The sequence below is a fragment of the Puma concolor genome, chromosome C2 (genome assembly GCF_028749965.1).
Source record: "Puma concolor isolate L17-30 chromosome C2, mPumCon1.1.hap2, whole genome shotgun sequence".
NCBI lineage: Eukaryota > Metazoa > Chordata > Mammalia > Carnivora > Felidae > Puma > Puma concolor.
Window position 1 is genome coordinate 48849491 of NC_141675.1, and position 18592 is coordinate 48868082.

An 18592-nucleotide genomic window follows, 5' to 3' on the forward strand; every position below is an offset into this window, starting at 1 on the left:
TCCTCCTTTCTAACACTGAGACTGCATGTGCACAGTGTTACCCCAGGGTTTTTTCCTGGTTTCCTCTCTTACAGTTACCCTTTTGCATTTTTACTAAAGAAAGGCGTCTCTCTTTTCCATCTCCTATCTTAGGGTGGTGCCTTGTTCCAATGTGTCAGACCACTGGGGCGCAAGATACAGGGGGTCAATTTAGAATACTGGTTTTAGGGGCGCCTGGGTGGCTCAGTCGGTTAAGCCTCTGACTTTGGCTCAGGTCATTATCTCATGGTTAGTGAGTTCAAGCCCCACGTTGGGCTCTGTGCTGAAGGCTCAGAGCCTGGAACTTGCTTTGGATTCTGTGTTGCCCTCTCTGTCTTCCCCTCCCCTGCTCGTGCTCTCTCTGTCTCTAAAAAATCAATAAACATTAAAAAACAATTTTTTTTAGAATATTGGTTTTAGGGAAGCCTCTTTTAATGAAGCCATCATAAAGTCGCCACCTTACTAAGGGTTGCATTCTCAGTAAAATTCATTTTTAGGGTCTAATGCATTAAAGTTGGAAGTGATTGTGTTATTTTGATCATAGGTTATTAATGATAATTGTGGTGATTATATAATCCAGGAGAGGGTCTTTTATACTTAAAACTCATTGGTCAGAAGATATTTTAGAAAATTAAATGTAAAAGTGTACTTTTGCATCAAAGTATACTAGGGTAATTCCTCAGCTACCCTAACACATAGAATTACATTAGGAAATTTGGGAGGGAAATTGACATAGAAATGTGATTTTTATGGAGAAAGAAGAATAATCTCCAGTTGTTATGGAAAGTATATTTATCTTTAAATGGATGGTGGTGGATATCACATCATTATATTTTTTATATTCCACTGGATACATTGAAAACAGTGTAGGCAACGGGTTTTAAAATGTCTAGATTTACAATTAGCAGAAAACGATATCTTTTAATTCTTATTTTATAAATGTTTATTTATTTTGAGAGAGAGAGAGAGAGAGAGAGCATGTGAGTGAGGGAGGGGCAAAGGACAGAGGGAGAGAGAGAATCCCAAGCAGGCTCCACACTGTCAGCATGGAGCCCAGTGTGGGACTTGATCTCATGAACCTGAACTGAAATCAGGTTGGATGCTTAACCGACTGAGACACCCAGGTGCCCCATCTTTTTAATTCTTTAAATACACAACGAAAACTTTGAGATGTCGACTTAAGAATGATCTAGGGGAACATGGTTAAGAAAACTTTATTAGGAAGTATGAAAACAAAAATGTTTGAAGACCTGTGTTAATATTTTATTGCTATTAGTTTCTCAGAAAAGGGGAGGGCACTCACCTTTCTTGCGGTCCTTCTTTCTCTTAAGCACAGAATTTAATTGGTCAACTTGTATGTATGCCTGACCGTTTGCTAATTTATTTATTTTTTTAATTTTTTTTTTAACGTTTATTTATTTTTGAGACAGAGAGAGACAGAGCATGAACGGGGGAGGGGCAGAGAGAGAGGGAGACACAGAATCGGAAGCAGGCTCCAGGCTCCGAGCCATCAGCACAGAGCCCGACGCGGGGCTCGAACTCAGGGACCGTGAGATCGTGACCCGGGCTGAAGTCGGCCGCTTAACCGACTGAGTCACCCAGGCGCCCCTCTTTTGCTAATTTAATCTTCAGCTGAAAAACACGAGTATCTTTCCTGTGCCAGACTCAGTGTCAGGTGTAGCAGAAAACACACCAGGCCCCGCCTTCATGGAGTTCTTAGTTCAGCCTCTACTCTTTGGTTTAGAAACCGAATTATGATAGAATCTGCAGTAATCAAATAAAAATGGGTTGTAATTTAGGTAGGGACTGCAGTGATTTACCTAACGCTGCAACTGCGTTACTCCCAGTATGAGACTGGCGTTCATGGCCCTTGTGGGTACTGTTGCTTGTCCAAAGAACATCAGGCTAACATCCTTATTTGGCAAATTTAAATATGTGAAATTCGGACAGAGAGGACTTTGTTTTCCTGTTTGATTGGGTTTCTATGAAGAGCACGGGTATTCTGTGGAGTCTTGGTGAAATACAGAATTAAAGTTACTTTTTAAGTGTGCGGTCTTGGGCAGTAAACTTTTGAGGGATGGCTTCACTTTCTTTATTGTTAGGTTTCTTCACTTATGATTTGTGAAGTTAATTTGAGAAGTATTTTAGGAATATGTAGACCTAAGACTAGAGCAGATTAATGCAACCTGATAGGAGAGTGTTCTACACGCTTTGCAGTTATTTTGTGTTAATGCTAGTTTATTAATATGATTCAATATTACATGAGGGACCCAGAAATTAATATGTGCTTAATTCACATGTCTTGCATAGTTTCCTATAGTTCATTTCTCGAAGGGTGTGGAGTTATGCCTTACGTGACAAATTGTTAAAGTTAATGAGCCCAACTTTCTTTTGCTTTTTCCTCTAGGTGAAAAGAAATGGATTATCACAGACAGTTAGCCAGGAGGAAAGAAAGAGACAGGAGGTATGTTTTCTACTGGCAGATACTTTTATTTATATTTTTGATATATTTGTTAAGTTTTTAAATTTATTTCGAGAGACAGACCGTGTGAGTAGGGGAGGGGTAGAGAGAGAGGGAGAGAGAGCGAGAGAGAGACAGAGAGAGAGAATTCCAAGCAGGCTCCATACTGCCAGTGCAAAGCTGGATGCAGGGCTCAAACTCATGAACCATGAGGCATGACCTGAGCCGAAATCAAGAGTTGGATGCTTAACTGACTGAGCCACCCAGGTACCCCAAGCAGATACTTTTTAGAGCTCCAAGGAATGTGTGTGCTTTCATCTACTGTGTGCACTGGTTCAGTGTTTTCCTTCGAAAACGTATTCGTTTTGTTCTTTTAACATAGGGGGTATGTGATCGTTGTCAAATAAAGCTCCACGTAAGCACCCAGAAAAGAAAACTTTAAAATACCTTAATGTCATTTTAACTTAAATAACAAAGCACCTAGTAGAGATATTTAAACTGAAAGAAATATGTTGAAAAATGAATGAGATGTTAGGTCCTGGAATTGAAAAAGGATGTTGGTGGGAAAACTGATGAAATCTGAGTAAAGTACATAAATTTGTCTACGGTTAAAATGTAATGTACCCTCGCTGTGTCATGTGCCCTGGCTAGGGGAAGCTGGATGAAGGAAATACAGGAACTCTGAACCCTCTATACAAGATTTCTAGAAATTAAATTTGTACCAAAATAAAGGTTTACTTAATAAAAAATAAAACTGATAGTAATAGCATTTTACAACTTGAAGTTTAAATAAATGTAGTTTAAGGAAATTACTCATTGTAATAATATTGTGAAGTTCTCAAAACACTTTTCTCTTGTTTTATGCATATTAACATGTATATATATGTTTATGTATATATGTGTGTATACATATACACACACAAATATTGCACAAAGGACATGCACTGTATTTTTGTTTCATGGGCATAAATAACACAAAAATACACGGGTACATTATAGTGCCATTTTTTTTTTTAAGTTTAAGAATAGTATATAACATTGGTGTACCCATCACTGAGAATTAACAAATATATTACATTTATACTTTTTACTCATATTTTTTAAAGACAACAAGACTTTCAATAAAGTAGAGTTCCTTTTCTCCTCAGTTGTCATTTTCTTCCTCTCCTCCCCAGAGGCAACTGTAATTATGAAATGATGTGTATCTATCCAAATTGTGTTTTTAAGTCATGTATTACATATATTTATGTACATGCATTTGGGTGCATGTGTGTGTGTTAAAATGTAGATACATGCTTATTCTGAACATGTTTTTTGTTTGCTTTTGACATTCAGCACTATATTTGGGATTTATGTAGGTTAATATATATTAATGTAGTATTAATATGTATGTAGTCCATTTTCTAAAAAATTTTTTTTTTTTCAACGTTTATTTATTTTTGGGACAGAGAGAGACAGAGCATGAACAGGGGAGGGGCAGAGAGAGAGGGAGACACAGAATCGGAAACAGGCTCCAGGCTCTGAGCCATCAGCCCAGAGCCTGACGCGGGGCTCGAACTCACGGACCGCAAGATCGTGACCTGGCTGAAGTCGGACGCTTAACCGACTGCGCCACCCAGGCGCCCCTGTAGTCCATTTTCTAAATTCCACCTTTAAAAAAAAAGCTATTGTCCAAATTTTGGACAGTAGGTGATATTTTTTTTTTTTTTTTTCTTTATCGCAACATAAACAGTGTTTCTTTGTGGACAAATTCAAGAGCTACTCTAGGGTCCTAAGCCCATTTGATTTGAACATTTGTGTTCTTTTAAACCTTTCCTATTTAACCCTATTTCTTTCCCCTATATTTTGAAAATATTCAGATTTGTGATATAAAAAACTAGTGATGGCAATAAATCTAACTTTATGGTTTCTTTCTGTTCCTATATGGCTATTTTTAGAAAGTTTAACCCAATTTTCTTTTAAGTAGTTGATGGCTCTATTGCAGGATGTTTTAGCAGTTATTATATTAAATCTGTTATATTAAACTACCACTTACTCATCTTTTCACGTGATCTATTCTATATCGTTCATGTCATATTTTTGTTCAAATCTTAGTATTTTGCATTTGATTACAAAAGCTTTTGCTTTTGAAAATATTTTGTCATTCCAAGTTACCATATCTATGAACAACCTGAAATCCACTATTTTTGGTCAGGAAGTGACAATTTTCTTCAGTCTGCATTGCATTTCCTAAGGATAATTGTATTGACTGAATAGAATTATACAAGATTCAGGTCAAGTGAGACTCTTAATATCCTCACTTAAGTGCCTGGAGCACAGCTGAGGCTAGACCAACACCTTTAAGTAAGACTTCCTTTAAAGCTTATAGATGCTGAAAAGGGAGGCGAACGTTGAGACCAGCACCACAAAGCTGACTTACAAAATATGGCCCAGCTGCTCCCACCTAGTCTCAGCCACAGCACAGGGCCTTATGGGAAGAATCTCCTGTGCCTTTTGGGTCAAGGGCTTGAGGGGAGGTGGGGAGGAGCCCTGGAGGTCAAGGCAATGATGTCAGTGTTACCAGGGAGATCTCCGGGAAGGATGCACATCTCAAGCCTGCAAGGATGTTTACCACCCTACCTCAGGAAGAATCCCTATATTGTGATTCTTGGAGGATCTGAAGTGGTTTTTGTTTTTTTGTTTTTGTTTTTTAAATGTTATTTGTTTTTGTGTGTGTAAGAGAGAGAGAGAGAGAGAGAGCATGAGCAGGGGAGGTGCAGGGAGAGAGAGAGAGAGACACACAGAATGTGAAGCAGGCTCCAGGCTCTAAGCTGTCAGCACAGAGCCCGATGCGGGGCTTGAACCCACAGACCACGAGATCATGACCTGAGCCGAAGTCAGACGCTTAACCGACTGAGCCACCCAGGAGCCCCTGAAGTGATTTTTGTTAAGGAGCTAGATGAATTCCTTACACAGGGTGTAGGTGCCTATTCACTTATGTGGGCTGGCTTTTCATCATTATGAACACTTACCAGGTAACCATTGTGTGCCTGACACCAACCATTTCTGCAGACAGTCCTTCGCTCCTTCTTGAGATATTGACGAGAGCAGAGAGGGTGGCTTGTTGAATAAACAGAATTACTTTCAGTTGTATGAGTTTAATATAAAAGAATTCCTGTGGCTGATAAAAACCTTTTAAGGGTGAATACAGTCCTGCTCTTTTAATACACCCAGACTCTTTGCTGTTATTGACTGCAAATTTGTTAGACTGAAACATGGGGAGAGAAAGGGCCCACACAAGAGGAGAGCAAAGAAATGTATTTGTAAGAAATTTTCTCTGAATCTCAAGTGATGTCTATAAATCCTTACTGTCCCAGATCAGTCTACTTTGAAAACAGGGCTGTAGGAGATGACCCCAAAGGTTAATTAATGTCACACTGAGATTTTATGACAGGCCCTAGCTTTCTTCCATAGATTCCACCCCTTGGCAAAGCATGACCTCAGGATGCAATCTCAAGTCATCCAAGTGCTTCCACTTTTTCATTTTCATTTTCATTTTCATTTTCATTTTCATTTTCATTTTCATTTTTACAGTGACTCTATTTCTTGAGGTTTGGATGTTCATGCTTTACATGAAGTCAGTAGTTAGGTGATGCGTTTTCCTTAATGCTTATCTTTTTTTGCTTTTCAAGATATGTCTTTTTTATAGGAGAGTTATGAGAACTTGTTTTAGTTCTTCAATTATAAGAACTAATGATGTCTTTCTTTTCCCCTCTTTACCAGGCTATCTTTGAAGTCATATCCTCTGAACACTCATATTTACTCAGCTTGGAGATCTTGATACGAATGTTTAAAAATTCTAAAGAACTGAGTGATACGATGACCAAAACAGAGAGTCACCATCTTTTCTCCAACATTATGGATGTGTGTGAGGCAAGCAAAAAGTAAGTTCACCTTAGTTGGCCTTTAGTCAGGCCAAGACATTCCTTACTAACGAACATCTGTGTTACCTCAAACAAGACCTTTAGAAGTATGAGGTATCTCATGGAGTTAATTGGCTTTTATCTTTATGCCTTGAAATAAATTTTAAGGTATGTTTCAGGTTGTTGATGTCTAGATGGATGCCAAGTGCATAATGAGTTGTCTCTCACTCCTCTGTCCCTCCCTGTTCTCCTCACACTTGTCCTTTTATTCTTCCTTTTAAATTATACCAATAATAGAACAACTTTTAGTTGTGCAGGAGAAAATGACTCACAGTCATACTAGTCAAATACAAACGTTATTTTTGTCTACATTTTCACATTTTTTGTTCATATATGTAATTATTCTTTTGAAAATGTAGTCACAGTGACCTGCTGGTTTCTTTAGGTTTTCCCTATTTAAGATTCCATAAATACTATTAGAGGAGTTTCCATTATTAGTTTTAGTGAGTGTAGGAATCTCAGCTTGTATACCTGTGATGAGCTCTTGTATTCTTTTGAGTGAACTACAGAGCCTGTACTGGAGCCATGTGCCAGCAGTGGGCTAAGCTGAGCCATCCTGAGTTGCTAATTTGCTAGGTCAAAATGGTTGAATATTGGCAATTTTATATAGTTGGGTCAAAGGTGGGTTTACCATCTAATTAATGAAGCTTAAGCTTTAATTAATTATTTGCTTTTGTGCCTGTTTTTTTTTTTTTTTTTCTTTTTTTTTTTAAAGTTTATTTAGGCGCGCCTGGGTGGCTTGGTCGGTTAAGAGTCTGACTTCAGGGGCGCCTGGGTGGCGCAGTCGGTTAAGCGTCCGACTTCAGCCAGGTCACGATCTCGCGGTCCGTGAGTTCGAGCCCCGCATCAGGCTCTGGGCTGATGGCTCAGAGCCTGGAGCCTGTTTCCGATTCTGTGTCTCCCTCTCTCTCTGCCCCTCCCCCGTTCATGCTCTGTCTCTCTCTGTCCCAAAAATAAATAAATGTTGAAAAAAAAAAAAAAAGAGTCTGACTTCAGCTCAGGTCATGATCTCATGGTCCGTGAGTTCGAGCCCCGCGTCAGGCTCTGTGCTGACAGCTCAGAGCCTGGAGCCTGTTTCAGATTCTGTCTCTCTCTCTCTCTCTGCTCCTCCCCTGTTCATGCTCTGTCTCTCTCTGTCTCAAAAATAAATAAACATGAAAAAAAAAATTTTTTTTTTAAAAGTTTATTTATTTTGAGAGAAAGAGTGGGAGAGGGGCAGAGAGAGAAAGAGACAGAGAAAGAATCCCAGGCAGGCTCTGCGCTGTCAGAACAGAGCCCGATACGGGGCTCAATCCCACGAACTGTGAGATCATGACCCGAGGCGAAATCAAGAGTCAGACGCCTAACCAACTGAGCCAGTCAGGTGCCCCGTGCCTATTTATTTTTCTAATTTTTGTGCCTATGTGTTGTACCTGCTTTACTACCCACAAAAACCGGATCTGTCCTAGGTAGGGAGTATTCTTGTGAATCTGGACATTGTTTATTTGTTACGTTAGGGTAGAGCCAAGCAGACAGTAATGATAACATGCTCATGCCCACTGGCACCTTCACTGTGTGCAAGTAGATCTTCCTTTTGAACTTACAAGATTGACCATTCATGTTGAACACGTAAGCCTATGAATTGAGGCTACTTCAGAGTGCTGGAGTTTGTGGTCAGATCCATGAGATCTTCAAAATTTCATGGAAGTGACACAACTTCAGAATCCAAATTCTGCCACAGGAAAAGATCTTGGTAATCTTGATACTGATGTGGATACTTAAAAAGAACGTGTTTTGAGGAGGCAGTGGGCCCGTGGTGTGTGGGTGCGGGCATGCACCACGGCTTGGAAATCCTTGTTTAGACGTGGGGTTGTTGCTTGTGTTCAGCCCATTGGTCCTCTTGGTAGTCTTAGCAGTTTTGGTAAGAGAAAGGGACATCTCTTTTCTCCTTCAGTGAAGAGTCAGAACAAGAGCCTTAGATGGTGTGTCCCTATTTGAAAGGTATTCACATTTCAAAGTGAGTCTCCTTCATTTTAACGTGTATTTTGGTTGATCTATAAAACCAGAGCTCTGTTTTAGATACACAGCTATCAAGAATTAATACTGTTTTGATAACTATAAAATGTAAGTCATGATTTCAATGAGAATATGTTTTCTGAAAACCACAGTGGCATGTTTTTATTCTTCTGTGGAATTGTTCTTTGACTTGTGTGGGCGTCAGTCAGCTTCTTGCAGTGTATAAATGACTCCAGAGAAAGCCTTTAGTAAATTCTGTTGTAGACAGCAACAGTTCTTGGGCAGAGGATGCTTTGTGTCCTTACCTTCTTTGGGCTCCCAAAGCACTGCTTGCTTATCAGGGTAGTTCACCAGGGTCCTGGGCTCCAGCAGTTGCCTTTCCTTTTGGTAGTTGGTTAACCTTGAACAGGTTGCTAAACCTTCTCCCCTCATTTCTTATTTATTAAATGGGGATTAAAAAAAAATCTATAGCTGGTTAACCATGAAATAAGTAAGTCATTTTGTTTAAGTTATAGATTACAATTTTGTGATTTTAATTTCAATCTTTTAAAAAATTGAAATCTTTTATGATTTCATTAAAAAGTTTTCATTTCTCGGGCACCTGGGTGGCTCAGCCTATTGAGCATCTGACTTTGGCTCAGGTCATGATCTCATGGTTTATGGGTTCAGGCCCCATCTTGGGCTCTGTGGTGACAGCTCAGAGCCTGGAGCCTGCTTCAGATTCTGTGTCTCCCTCTCTCTCTGCTCCTCCCCCGCTCATGCTCTATCTCTCTCTGTCTCAAAAATAAACATTAAAAAAAAAATTTAATGTGATACCTACTTGATGTGCTACCCATGAAAGAGTTTCCAGTCCTAAGGAAATACTAAATAAAATGTTGAATAAAGCAAATGACTGGTGTTCAAATTAGTGATTACTGATGAAGCATGGCGTTGCTCAGTGTGGCATAATCAAGACTATCTTCATTGTTGTACTTTCATGAAAAATTGTAGCTACAGTTGAGGTCAGAACAAGCTTTGTGAATTCAATAGTGGCTCAGGTTCTTCACTGCTTGCCGATAAATAACACTAAGAAGCCTTTCTGTGTAAGAAGATGTTATATGAAAGCAGGCAGGGACAAGATCATTCCGATTCTGGGTGTGAGTGCTTATCAGTGGCATTTCCCTACTAAGTTCTTTGTTTTGTAAAGAATTGCTCATTTCAGTCATCACTTGTGGAGCCTCCTATTCTGCAAGATGCCTGGGTTCTAGAGCATTTCTGCTGGCATCCACCCAGTGTCTCTTGGTCTCCAAGGATCATCAGTAGCTGGTGGCACATCTGTATGGATAGGCCTGGGTCATGCTGGAGGTTATGGTCTGAAGGGTCCCTGGTGAGGGTGAGAGCAGATGGTGAAGGCCTTTGTGTGCGCAGCTGAGGAGTTTTCAAAGTTTCCTGAAGGCTGTGTGGAAACATGGAGTGATCTGGTAGGGGACGGCCAGGGTGGCCCAGGAGATGACAGTATGGTGTTTGCATTAGAGAGGATGTAAAGATGGTGGAAGGTTTGAGGTCACTGCAGTAATACAGCTGGACATGATGGGAAACAGAGGGGTCCTATGAAGGACTTGTGAGATACTTGGGACATGGAGTCTTGAGGACTTGGTGAGAAAGAGGAGTTTTGTTTGCCTCCCACAGGTGTCTGCCCGGTTGACTGTGGACAGTGGTTGTATTAGCTAGGATATAAGGCAAACAGGTTGGGGCTTAGGGAGATAAGGAATTCAGTTGGGACCAGTTTTGAAGTGACAGTGGAGCATGAGGGGAGAATGTCAACTTGAAAGGAGAAAAACGGATTAGAACTCCAGAAAAATCTTGACTAGAGATGTAGATTTGAGTTAGTTCTCCACACTGTGGGTTTAAATGAGATGCTGGAGCTTGTAACAGTTGGTTTTCAAGTGGTGGCGGTGGTTGTATTTACCAACTAGGGGCATTTGGAAATGTAGTTTTGATTGCTCCAGTGACTTGGAGACTCTCCTGGCATTTGAAGGTGGGGACAGAAGTGCCAGGCACCCTACTGTTGGTAGGACTCACCCAGACACTCATGAATTGTCCTGTCCAGATGCCAGGTGTGCCCTCCTTGAGATGCATGGGTAAAAGGGAATGGAAAAGAAAGCCAGTGTCAGAATTTTGGCACAAAAACATTTAAGGAGCCTGTGGTTTGGGATAGAAATGAAGTAAATAGGATAAGAATGACGCCAATCTTTCTCAGGCTCCTTGGCTTTCTCTTTAATGCCTTCCTGTGACCCTTTCTGGCCTGGCAACTGTTTGCATTGTGTGTGTGAGGAGGTAGCTGGACTCCTGCTGATCCTATATTTGTCCCCTCCTAGGAAAATGCCTCTTTTCTTTTCCTTCGGTGATGATTAGAGCTGAATCTTCTAAATTTATGCCTTTGGGTCCATGCCAGTGCAGAGCCTTTGACCTCCCAGCTCTGGACCTACTGCCTTTTACCTTAACTGTGTTAACTTCCTTCTGACTCAGATTCGTGAAACCCCTCTGGATTCATGGGCCTCCTGTCTTTTAAGGACCAAAGATGCTTTCATGTATCTATGTCCATTCAGAATGATTTATAGATAATTTCTGTATTAATAGGAAAAGACCTACAAGTATGATTGATTTACATACATTTGCAGCAGAATATGATCTAATTCTTGCTTTTACATTTAAGATCTATTGATGGTAAAAGACATAATTTCAGGAAAAGAAATGACCTTTAGTAAAGACTAAATGTCAACCCTATGGCTGTCTTTAGAAATGCTATGCTCTAAGTAAGGTGTTTTGTGTTAAAAGGATTTCTGCAAAATGAAAAGTAGATGAGCCTTTGTTTTGATGTTTTATAAAATGATGTGTTTGTACTCCCAATGCTGAGTTTTCATTATAAATTTCTAGGTGATGGATTTAAATTTTTTCAATAATAGAATATACTATTATTTGCAACCTATAAAAATATACTGCTAGGGGCGCCTGGGTGGCGCAGTCAGTTAAGCGTCCGACTTCAGCCAGGTCACGATCTCGCGGTCCGTGAGTTCGAGCCCCGCGTCGGGCTCTGGGCTGATGGCTCAGAGCCTGGAGCCTGTTTCCGATTCTGTGTCTCCCTCTCTCTCTGCCCCTCCCCCGTTCATGCTCTGTCTCTCTCTGTCCCAAAAATAAATAAACGTTGGAAAAAAAAAAAAATAAAAAAAAAATAAAAAAATAAAAAAAATAAAAAAAAAAATATACTGCTAAAGAACTTTGCAAGATGCTTGCTTTTCTTTTTCACCTTCCAAAGTTAAGAGATTAGCATTTCTTTAGGAAGTAATTTAAAGCTAAAACTATGCCATCTTCAATTTTACAGAGTAAAATAAAAATATCCATCAATGTGCTTTCGTGTCCTGAGGAACTGAATTTGTTCCCAAGATATGATGAGCAGCTAATGCCAAACTCTTCAGTTTCTGCCTTGTGTGGAAGAGTAACTTACAAAAATAATAAACATACAAAATAGTACTTACCCAGCACTTGCTTCTCTAGAAGATTCTTTTTCCTGATTTTAATCAGATTATATGAAAATTGAAATATCAGGGGACACTAAATACTGTTCTCAGTATATATGCTTTAATATTATTTTGTGAAATGACTTTATGTTCCAAAAGTTGACATTTTACTCAAATAATGGTGTAGCATATCTGTGTTGTAAAGTAGGTTTCCTATTTGGTAATTAAAAACTCAACTTTAATGCATTAACAGTAAACCTTAAAAACTTTTATAGTATTAATATTAGCATTTCAGGGGCGCCTGGGTGGCGCAGTCGGTTAAGCGTCCGACTTCAGCCAGGTCACGATCTCGCAGTCCATGAGTTCGAGCCCCGCGTCAGGCTCTGGGCTGATGGCTCAGAGCCTGGAGCCTGTTTCCGATTCTGTGTCTCCCTCTCTCTCTGCCCCTCCCCCGTTCATGCTCTGTCTCTCTCTGTCCCAAAAATAAATAAACGTTGAAAAAAAAAATTAAAAAAAAAATATTAGCATTTCATCCTTCCTAATTTTTAAAGCTAAATTTTATTATTTATTTATTTATTTACTTATTTATTTTTGAAGTTTATTTATTTTTGAGAGGCAGAGGGCGAGAGGGACAGAGGACCTGAAGTGTGGAGCTTGAACCCACGAACCTTGAGATCATGACCTGAACCGAAATTGGACGCTTAACCACTCAGGCGCCCCTAAAGCTAAATTTTACAAGAAAACATAATTAAGTTTAACTAGGCCAGAGAATATGGAACTCTTTATGTTGTAGAACCTGAAGTATTGGCTATTGCCATTGTTTTTGGTCAGCAAATTTTTTTTTTTTTTTTTTTTTTACTCCATAGAAGTTTACCACAGAATCTTTGGTAAATAAAGCAACTGCCCTGTTTATCTTCATGGAACAAAAAATCTTTCTTTTTAAAATCCAACTTCTTCAGCTGATAGTTGAAAGACAGTGACACTCAGAAGCTACTCTTTATGACATGCTTTGGCTTTTTCCATCCTGAGATAAGGAAACAAAGAAGTTGATTTGAAATTCACCTCAAGTACTCTACAATAGCATGGATATTTTAGTCCACATTGTTCAGCTTTTAGTAATAACCAGTGTCTGAAGTAATAGTACAAGAAATAAGTAGTTATTTAAGTATCATTTCAAGTAGGGGAAGAAGGATGACAGGTGTCTGAATAATAGCCCCAGTCCTTTCAGGGAAGGCTGTGGAGAAGCAGTGAGAGGTCTGAAGAGTTTGTAAGTCTTTGTAACTGATGCCACCTAGTTAAAGATGACTGAGGAGACGTATGCCCTTAAGTTCATTCCTTTCTGAAATTCCATCAAAAATGATAGAATAGTCAAGAACATAAACCCCCAAGGATCAAAAACAAGCAAATAAAACAAGCAGACCAAAAAAACCAAAACAAAACAAAACCCCAAAATTTAAAATTTTTTTTTTTTTCAACGTTTTTTATTTATTTTTGGGACAGAGAGAGACAGAGCATGAACGGGGGAGGGGCAGAGAGAGAGGGAGACACAGAATCGGAAACAGGCTCCAGGCTCTGAGCCATCAGCCCAGAGCCCGACGCGGGGCTCGAACTCACGGACCGCGAGATCGTGACCTGGCTGAGGTCGGACGCTTAACCGACTGCGCCACCCAGGCGCCCCCAAAACCCCAAAATTTAAAAAGAAGAGACAATGACAGCAATATTTTGGAACCTGAAAACAGATGGACTCTTAGGTAACTATTTCAGGCAATTTGAACAGGTTAACTCTAAACTGGTAGTGAGGAAATCCAAGAAAGAATTAGATTGAACCCCCAGAACCTCTGACTGGCTTATTTCACTTAGCATAATACCCTCCAGTTCCATCCACATTGTTGCAGATGGCAAGATTTCATTCTTTTTCGTTGCTGAGTAGTATTCCACTATATATATATATATATATACACACACCATATCTTCTTTATCCATTCATCAGTTGATGGACATTTGGACTCTTTCCATAATTTGGCGATTGTTGATAGCACTGCTATAAACTGTGGGGTACATGTGCCCCTATGAATCAGCACTCCTTTATATAAATACCTACTAGTGCAATTGCTGGCTTATAGTTCTATTTTTAATTTTTTGAGGAACCTCCATACTGTTTTCCAGAGTGGCTGTGCCAGTTTACATTCCCACCAACAGTGCAAGAGGGTTCCCCTTTCTCCACATCCTTGCCAACATCTGTTGTTTCCTGAGTTGTTAATTTCAGCCACTCTGACCGGTGTGAGGTGGTATCTCAGTGTAGTTTTGATTGGTATTTCCCGAATGATGAGCAATATTGAGCATCTTTTCATATGTCTGTTTGCCATCTGGAAGTCTTCTTTGGAAAAGTGTCTATTCATGTCTTCTGCCCATTTCTGCATGGATGTTGAGTTTGGTAAGTTCTTTGTAGATTTTGGATACTAACCCTTTATTGGATATTTCATTTGCAAATATCTTCTCCCATTCCGTTGGTTGCCTTTTAGTTTTGTTGATTGTTTCCTGTACTGTGCAGAAGCTTTTTATCTTGATGAGATCCCAGTAGTTCAATTTTGCTTTTATTTCCCTTGGCAAATACTTACTATCTCTACATCTTAGTTCTCCCTCTGTCCAATGGGGACCGTAGCTTATCTAACCTCATAGGGTTGGTATGAGAATTAAAGGGGATCACACTTGGTGCGATGACTAGGTAAACTCAAGTAGGAGTGATTTTGTTGATATTAGTACTGTTATTTTGATCATCTCTATCTGGTTTATGAAATGTCTCTGAATTACTTATTTAGTGACTTTTGTATGATATTCTCTCTATATTTGCCTCTGCTGTCATTGTTTAAGGACTAGGTTAAAGAATAGGTTTTTTGGATTGTGGCACAATGGTTTGCGTGAGTTTCTTCTTAAAGATGATCGTGGCATGTTTTACAACATTATAACAATCATCTTCATTTTGATATTGAATGAAGTAAAAATAAATGGATTCTTCCTTGATCATAAAGCATGTTAGTTCTGACTTAGGTTAGGACTAAAATCTGAGCTGTTTGCTTCCTCTCAGTATTGTGTTTGTGTTGTAAGCAGTGGATTCCTTGGAACATTCTTTCAAAACACACCCTAACATGCTCCGGCTGCCAATTGGGCCATTCTCCTGGTTGGTTTTTGCAGATGGTTGGGGCTACTACACGCTTTTTTGCCTTTTTGCATTGCTTTTGCAAGGTCCGAGAGTCTGTGGATTCTGAGTTGTCACACAGAGATTTAAACTTGGACCAGGATCTTGGTTGGGACAGATGGAAGTGTTACCAGGCTCAGTCATTAGCTGTTATCAATCTTAAACTAGAGTAGAATTATGGAAAAAGAAACAATGGCTGGGGTGTAGTTGAAGTATTTCATCTGCATTGCATTTACAGCTGTAGATTTTGAACCATTACATGGATTTTTGACTCTGCCAGTTTTGAGTTAAACAAGCAGGACCACACAGTTTTTCTGGCCGATGGAAAAGATTTTAATGTAAACTTTGTGATCTCGCCAAGTTAAATCTAGCACTTGATTTAAGCATGAGGAAGATGGTTGACGAATTAAATTTCAAAAGCAAACTCCTTTAAGCTTGCTTATTGCTCATTTATTGTCAGATGTTACCTCTAAACGCTGTGCATTAATTATTAGCACCTGGGCATCAATTTTGTTTCTCCAATGCTTTTCTTATTTCATCTGATTTAATCCTTTATAGAGTCTTGTGGAATACCATCATTTCTTTACTGCAGGAGCTTGAAACCCAAATTATGTGAATTGCTTTAAGATCATTCACTTAAAAGAAATGGAAACTAGTGATTTTTTTTTTTTTTTTTTTTTTTTTTTTTTTGCTTCTTTAGAATGCATTCCCCTAGACCACTTTTTCAGAACTACACAACATTTTAAGCACATTTATGGTTTCAGTGTAGGGCCTCTATTAGGGATTGCCCATCTGGAAAATAATTAGGATTTGCTCTTTTTGGTATACATCACTTTTGGCGCTAGTTGTAGAGCGTGATTAGATGCTTATCTCCTATTTGCATGTCTTTGACCTCTTAGAATGTGGAGAACTTAAAAGCAAAGAGCATTTAGTGTTCTGACACTGCTCCGTGCATGGCACATCATAGACATCATCTTGTTATTTCCCCCTGATCATCGTTCCCTCAGGGATAACTGTCCAGTAGCTTTATCCTTGGCAGTCTCTGAATGTGGCTCCATGGTTGAAGTGTTGACTGTGTTCTCTAGAAATAAGCTAATTAAATCTTATAATGTATATCTTATCAGAAGCCCTAATATGCAACTATTCAATAAAATTAAAAAAACATTCAAATTGTTTTTGTTGAGGTCCTTCAACTACTTTCACAATGATTTGGGGAAGAAAAGAGAATGTATGTTTGGAAAGTGCTGTCTAAATTCAGATTATTTGCTGCTTCTTTGTGAAAAGTCTGATGTTTTCAGAGTAAACTTTCATAGAAAATGAGTTTGCAAGTCTTTCTTAGGACTTAAATGAAAGAATTCTTTGTCCCGTATGTGGTAATGTAAATACTGAGCAACCTTGCAGAAAAATAGTTTAATTTTTAAAATGTCAGCTTTGTGTAAAAGCTGTGAAAATATGATTTTATTAAAAAATCTGAAATCACTTTCTATATGCTAAGAAGACAGGTTAATACTGTTTTAAATATTAATTCAGTATATTATTACCATATTCTTCGTGTGTTTTTTTAAAGGATGGGGATTAAGTCACACAAGCCTTGCGATTTTAGATTTTACAAGTATATTTGTAGAAAAATATCTTGAGGAAAATGTATCATGAATGGTATTTGTTAAAGAACCTAACTGATACTTTATCTATACAGTGTTTTCTTTGGATTTCAAAAAGGTTTCAGGAAATGATTTGAATTTGGAAAAAAATTTGGTGGAAAGGTTCCATAGAAACGTCAAGATTGGCTAAGATTGACCTTGTCACTTGTGGGGGTTTCAAACAAAGGTCCCTTTGTAGCAAGAAAACTGTCTCTGTATCGAGAGTTCATTGGAATTTCTTTTCTAGCAGAGAAGAGTGATATGAACAACCAGAACAGGGCACAATGGCAGTGTTTGTGTTTATCTGCTGAAGTTGTCCTGTTCTGGAACTCCTACTTCTGATTCTCTTGCATCTTGTGTATGTTTGATGCACAACACTTCGTTACACATATGTATGTATGTGTTTTTGTGTGTGTGTAGATATCTTTGAAACATATGCTAGGAATAAGATGTTTGCCAGGACATATTTTTTTTTAATGTTTTTATTAATTTTTTGAGAAGAGAGTATGAGCAGGGGAGGGGCAGAGAGAGGGCGATTGAGGCTCTGAAGTGGGCTCTGAATTGTCAGCAGTGAGCCCATGCGGGGCTCAAACTCACATGCTGCGAGATCATGACCAGAGCTGAAGGCGGACGCTCAACTGACTGAGCCACCCAGGTGCCCCTCCAGGACATCTTTATAGCCACTTTCACAAGTTGAAATTTTAGTTGAGTCTATTCTATTGAAAAGGGAGCAGAAATGATTAAAGCCATGAAATTATTCTCTCAGATTTCAGTAAGTAGCGTTAAGTTAAAGATCATCAGGAGGACTATTTTTTTTTTTTTAATCTATTATCACAGATTTAGCTGCTTTATGTCTAATTTTTGGAGCATCTGGTGGAGTCATCTGGGAATGTATGTTTTGCAGGTTTTAAGCCACATTAAATATCAGGGAAGAGTTGTGTTTATTTGTGTTTATTGCCAACCATAGGGATCGCTGTATTAAATGCCTTTATTTGGGCCCTTGCCTATCCCTTTATTTTTCTTTTTCAGTCTTCTGGCCAGTATCCAGTTTACTAACACGAAACTACTTTTGTGATCAGAATATAGCTTTATTAATTTAGAATATCGGAGTATCAGTTAACCAATTTATTAATAGCTATAGAGGTCAGGATGTCATTTTACTAACATTTCCGAACAGTTTACACTAAGGGTGGTTCTGCTTTTTTGCACATTAAGTATCCTTTCCAACTGTTAGAGAAGGGGGAACGTGTAATGATCTAAACTTAAAACACTCTGCCTCCACATATTGTTGAATAAAACATATTCTTCTGGACTCTTTGAAGACCCCGTGTGTTTGGAAGCTCAGATGTTCAGGCTGGAGAAACTTTGGCTTGCTTTTTTGTCTGTTTTATTGCAGACTTTCTTGGCATGAACTGATTCTTAATTTTGAAGTCTAATTCTTACTGATCACACTTGTCTCTCCTGAGACTAGAGCAAGGAATCCTAATCTCGTCTGTAAGCGGATCACTTCATCCTTCCACATGTTAGCTGCAAAGTGAGTTTTCCGTCAGCATGGAGCTAATGTTTATCAGACTAACTAAGGAGTCTAAAACTGGGGCCCTGAGGTGCTTGTCCACTTAGGAGTCTGTTCTCACCAACTCACGCTGGAGAATTACTTATTTCTACCAGTGCTTTTGCTAGACAGTATATTCTCCCCATGGTGTGTGAATTCATGAAAGTTGGTCTCGTGAGGCTCATGAGGGTGGGCTTTGCAAACATTACCTTAGGCTCACAGTCTGACTTACATTAGGGCCTGGATGTGGTAAGTGGTAAAAGCCTTTTGG

The 18592-nt window shown here is 39.1% G+C and overlaps 1 protein-coding gene across 3 annotated transcripts in view; it reads left to right on the forward strand.

The window, feature by feature from the left end:
* ARHGEF26 (Rho guanine nucleotide exchange factor 26) overlaps nt 1-18592 on the forward strand; it is a 128727-nt gene that overhangs the window by 25096 nt on the left and 85039 nt on the right. For 2 of the 3 annotated variants that reach the window (XM_025913370.2, XM_086674559.1), the window contains exons 4-5: nt 2426-2482; nt 6242-6402. In XM_025913370.2, the coding sequence (XP_025769155.2) occupies nt 2426-2482; nt 6242-6402 (218 nt within the window). The remainder of the gene's footprint in view (nt 1-2425; nt 2483-6241; nt 6403-18592) is intronic. The other variant, XM_086674558.1, reaches the window with a different exon arrangement.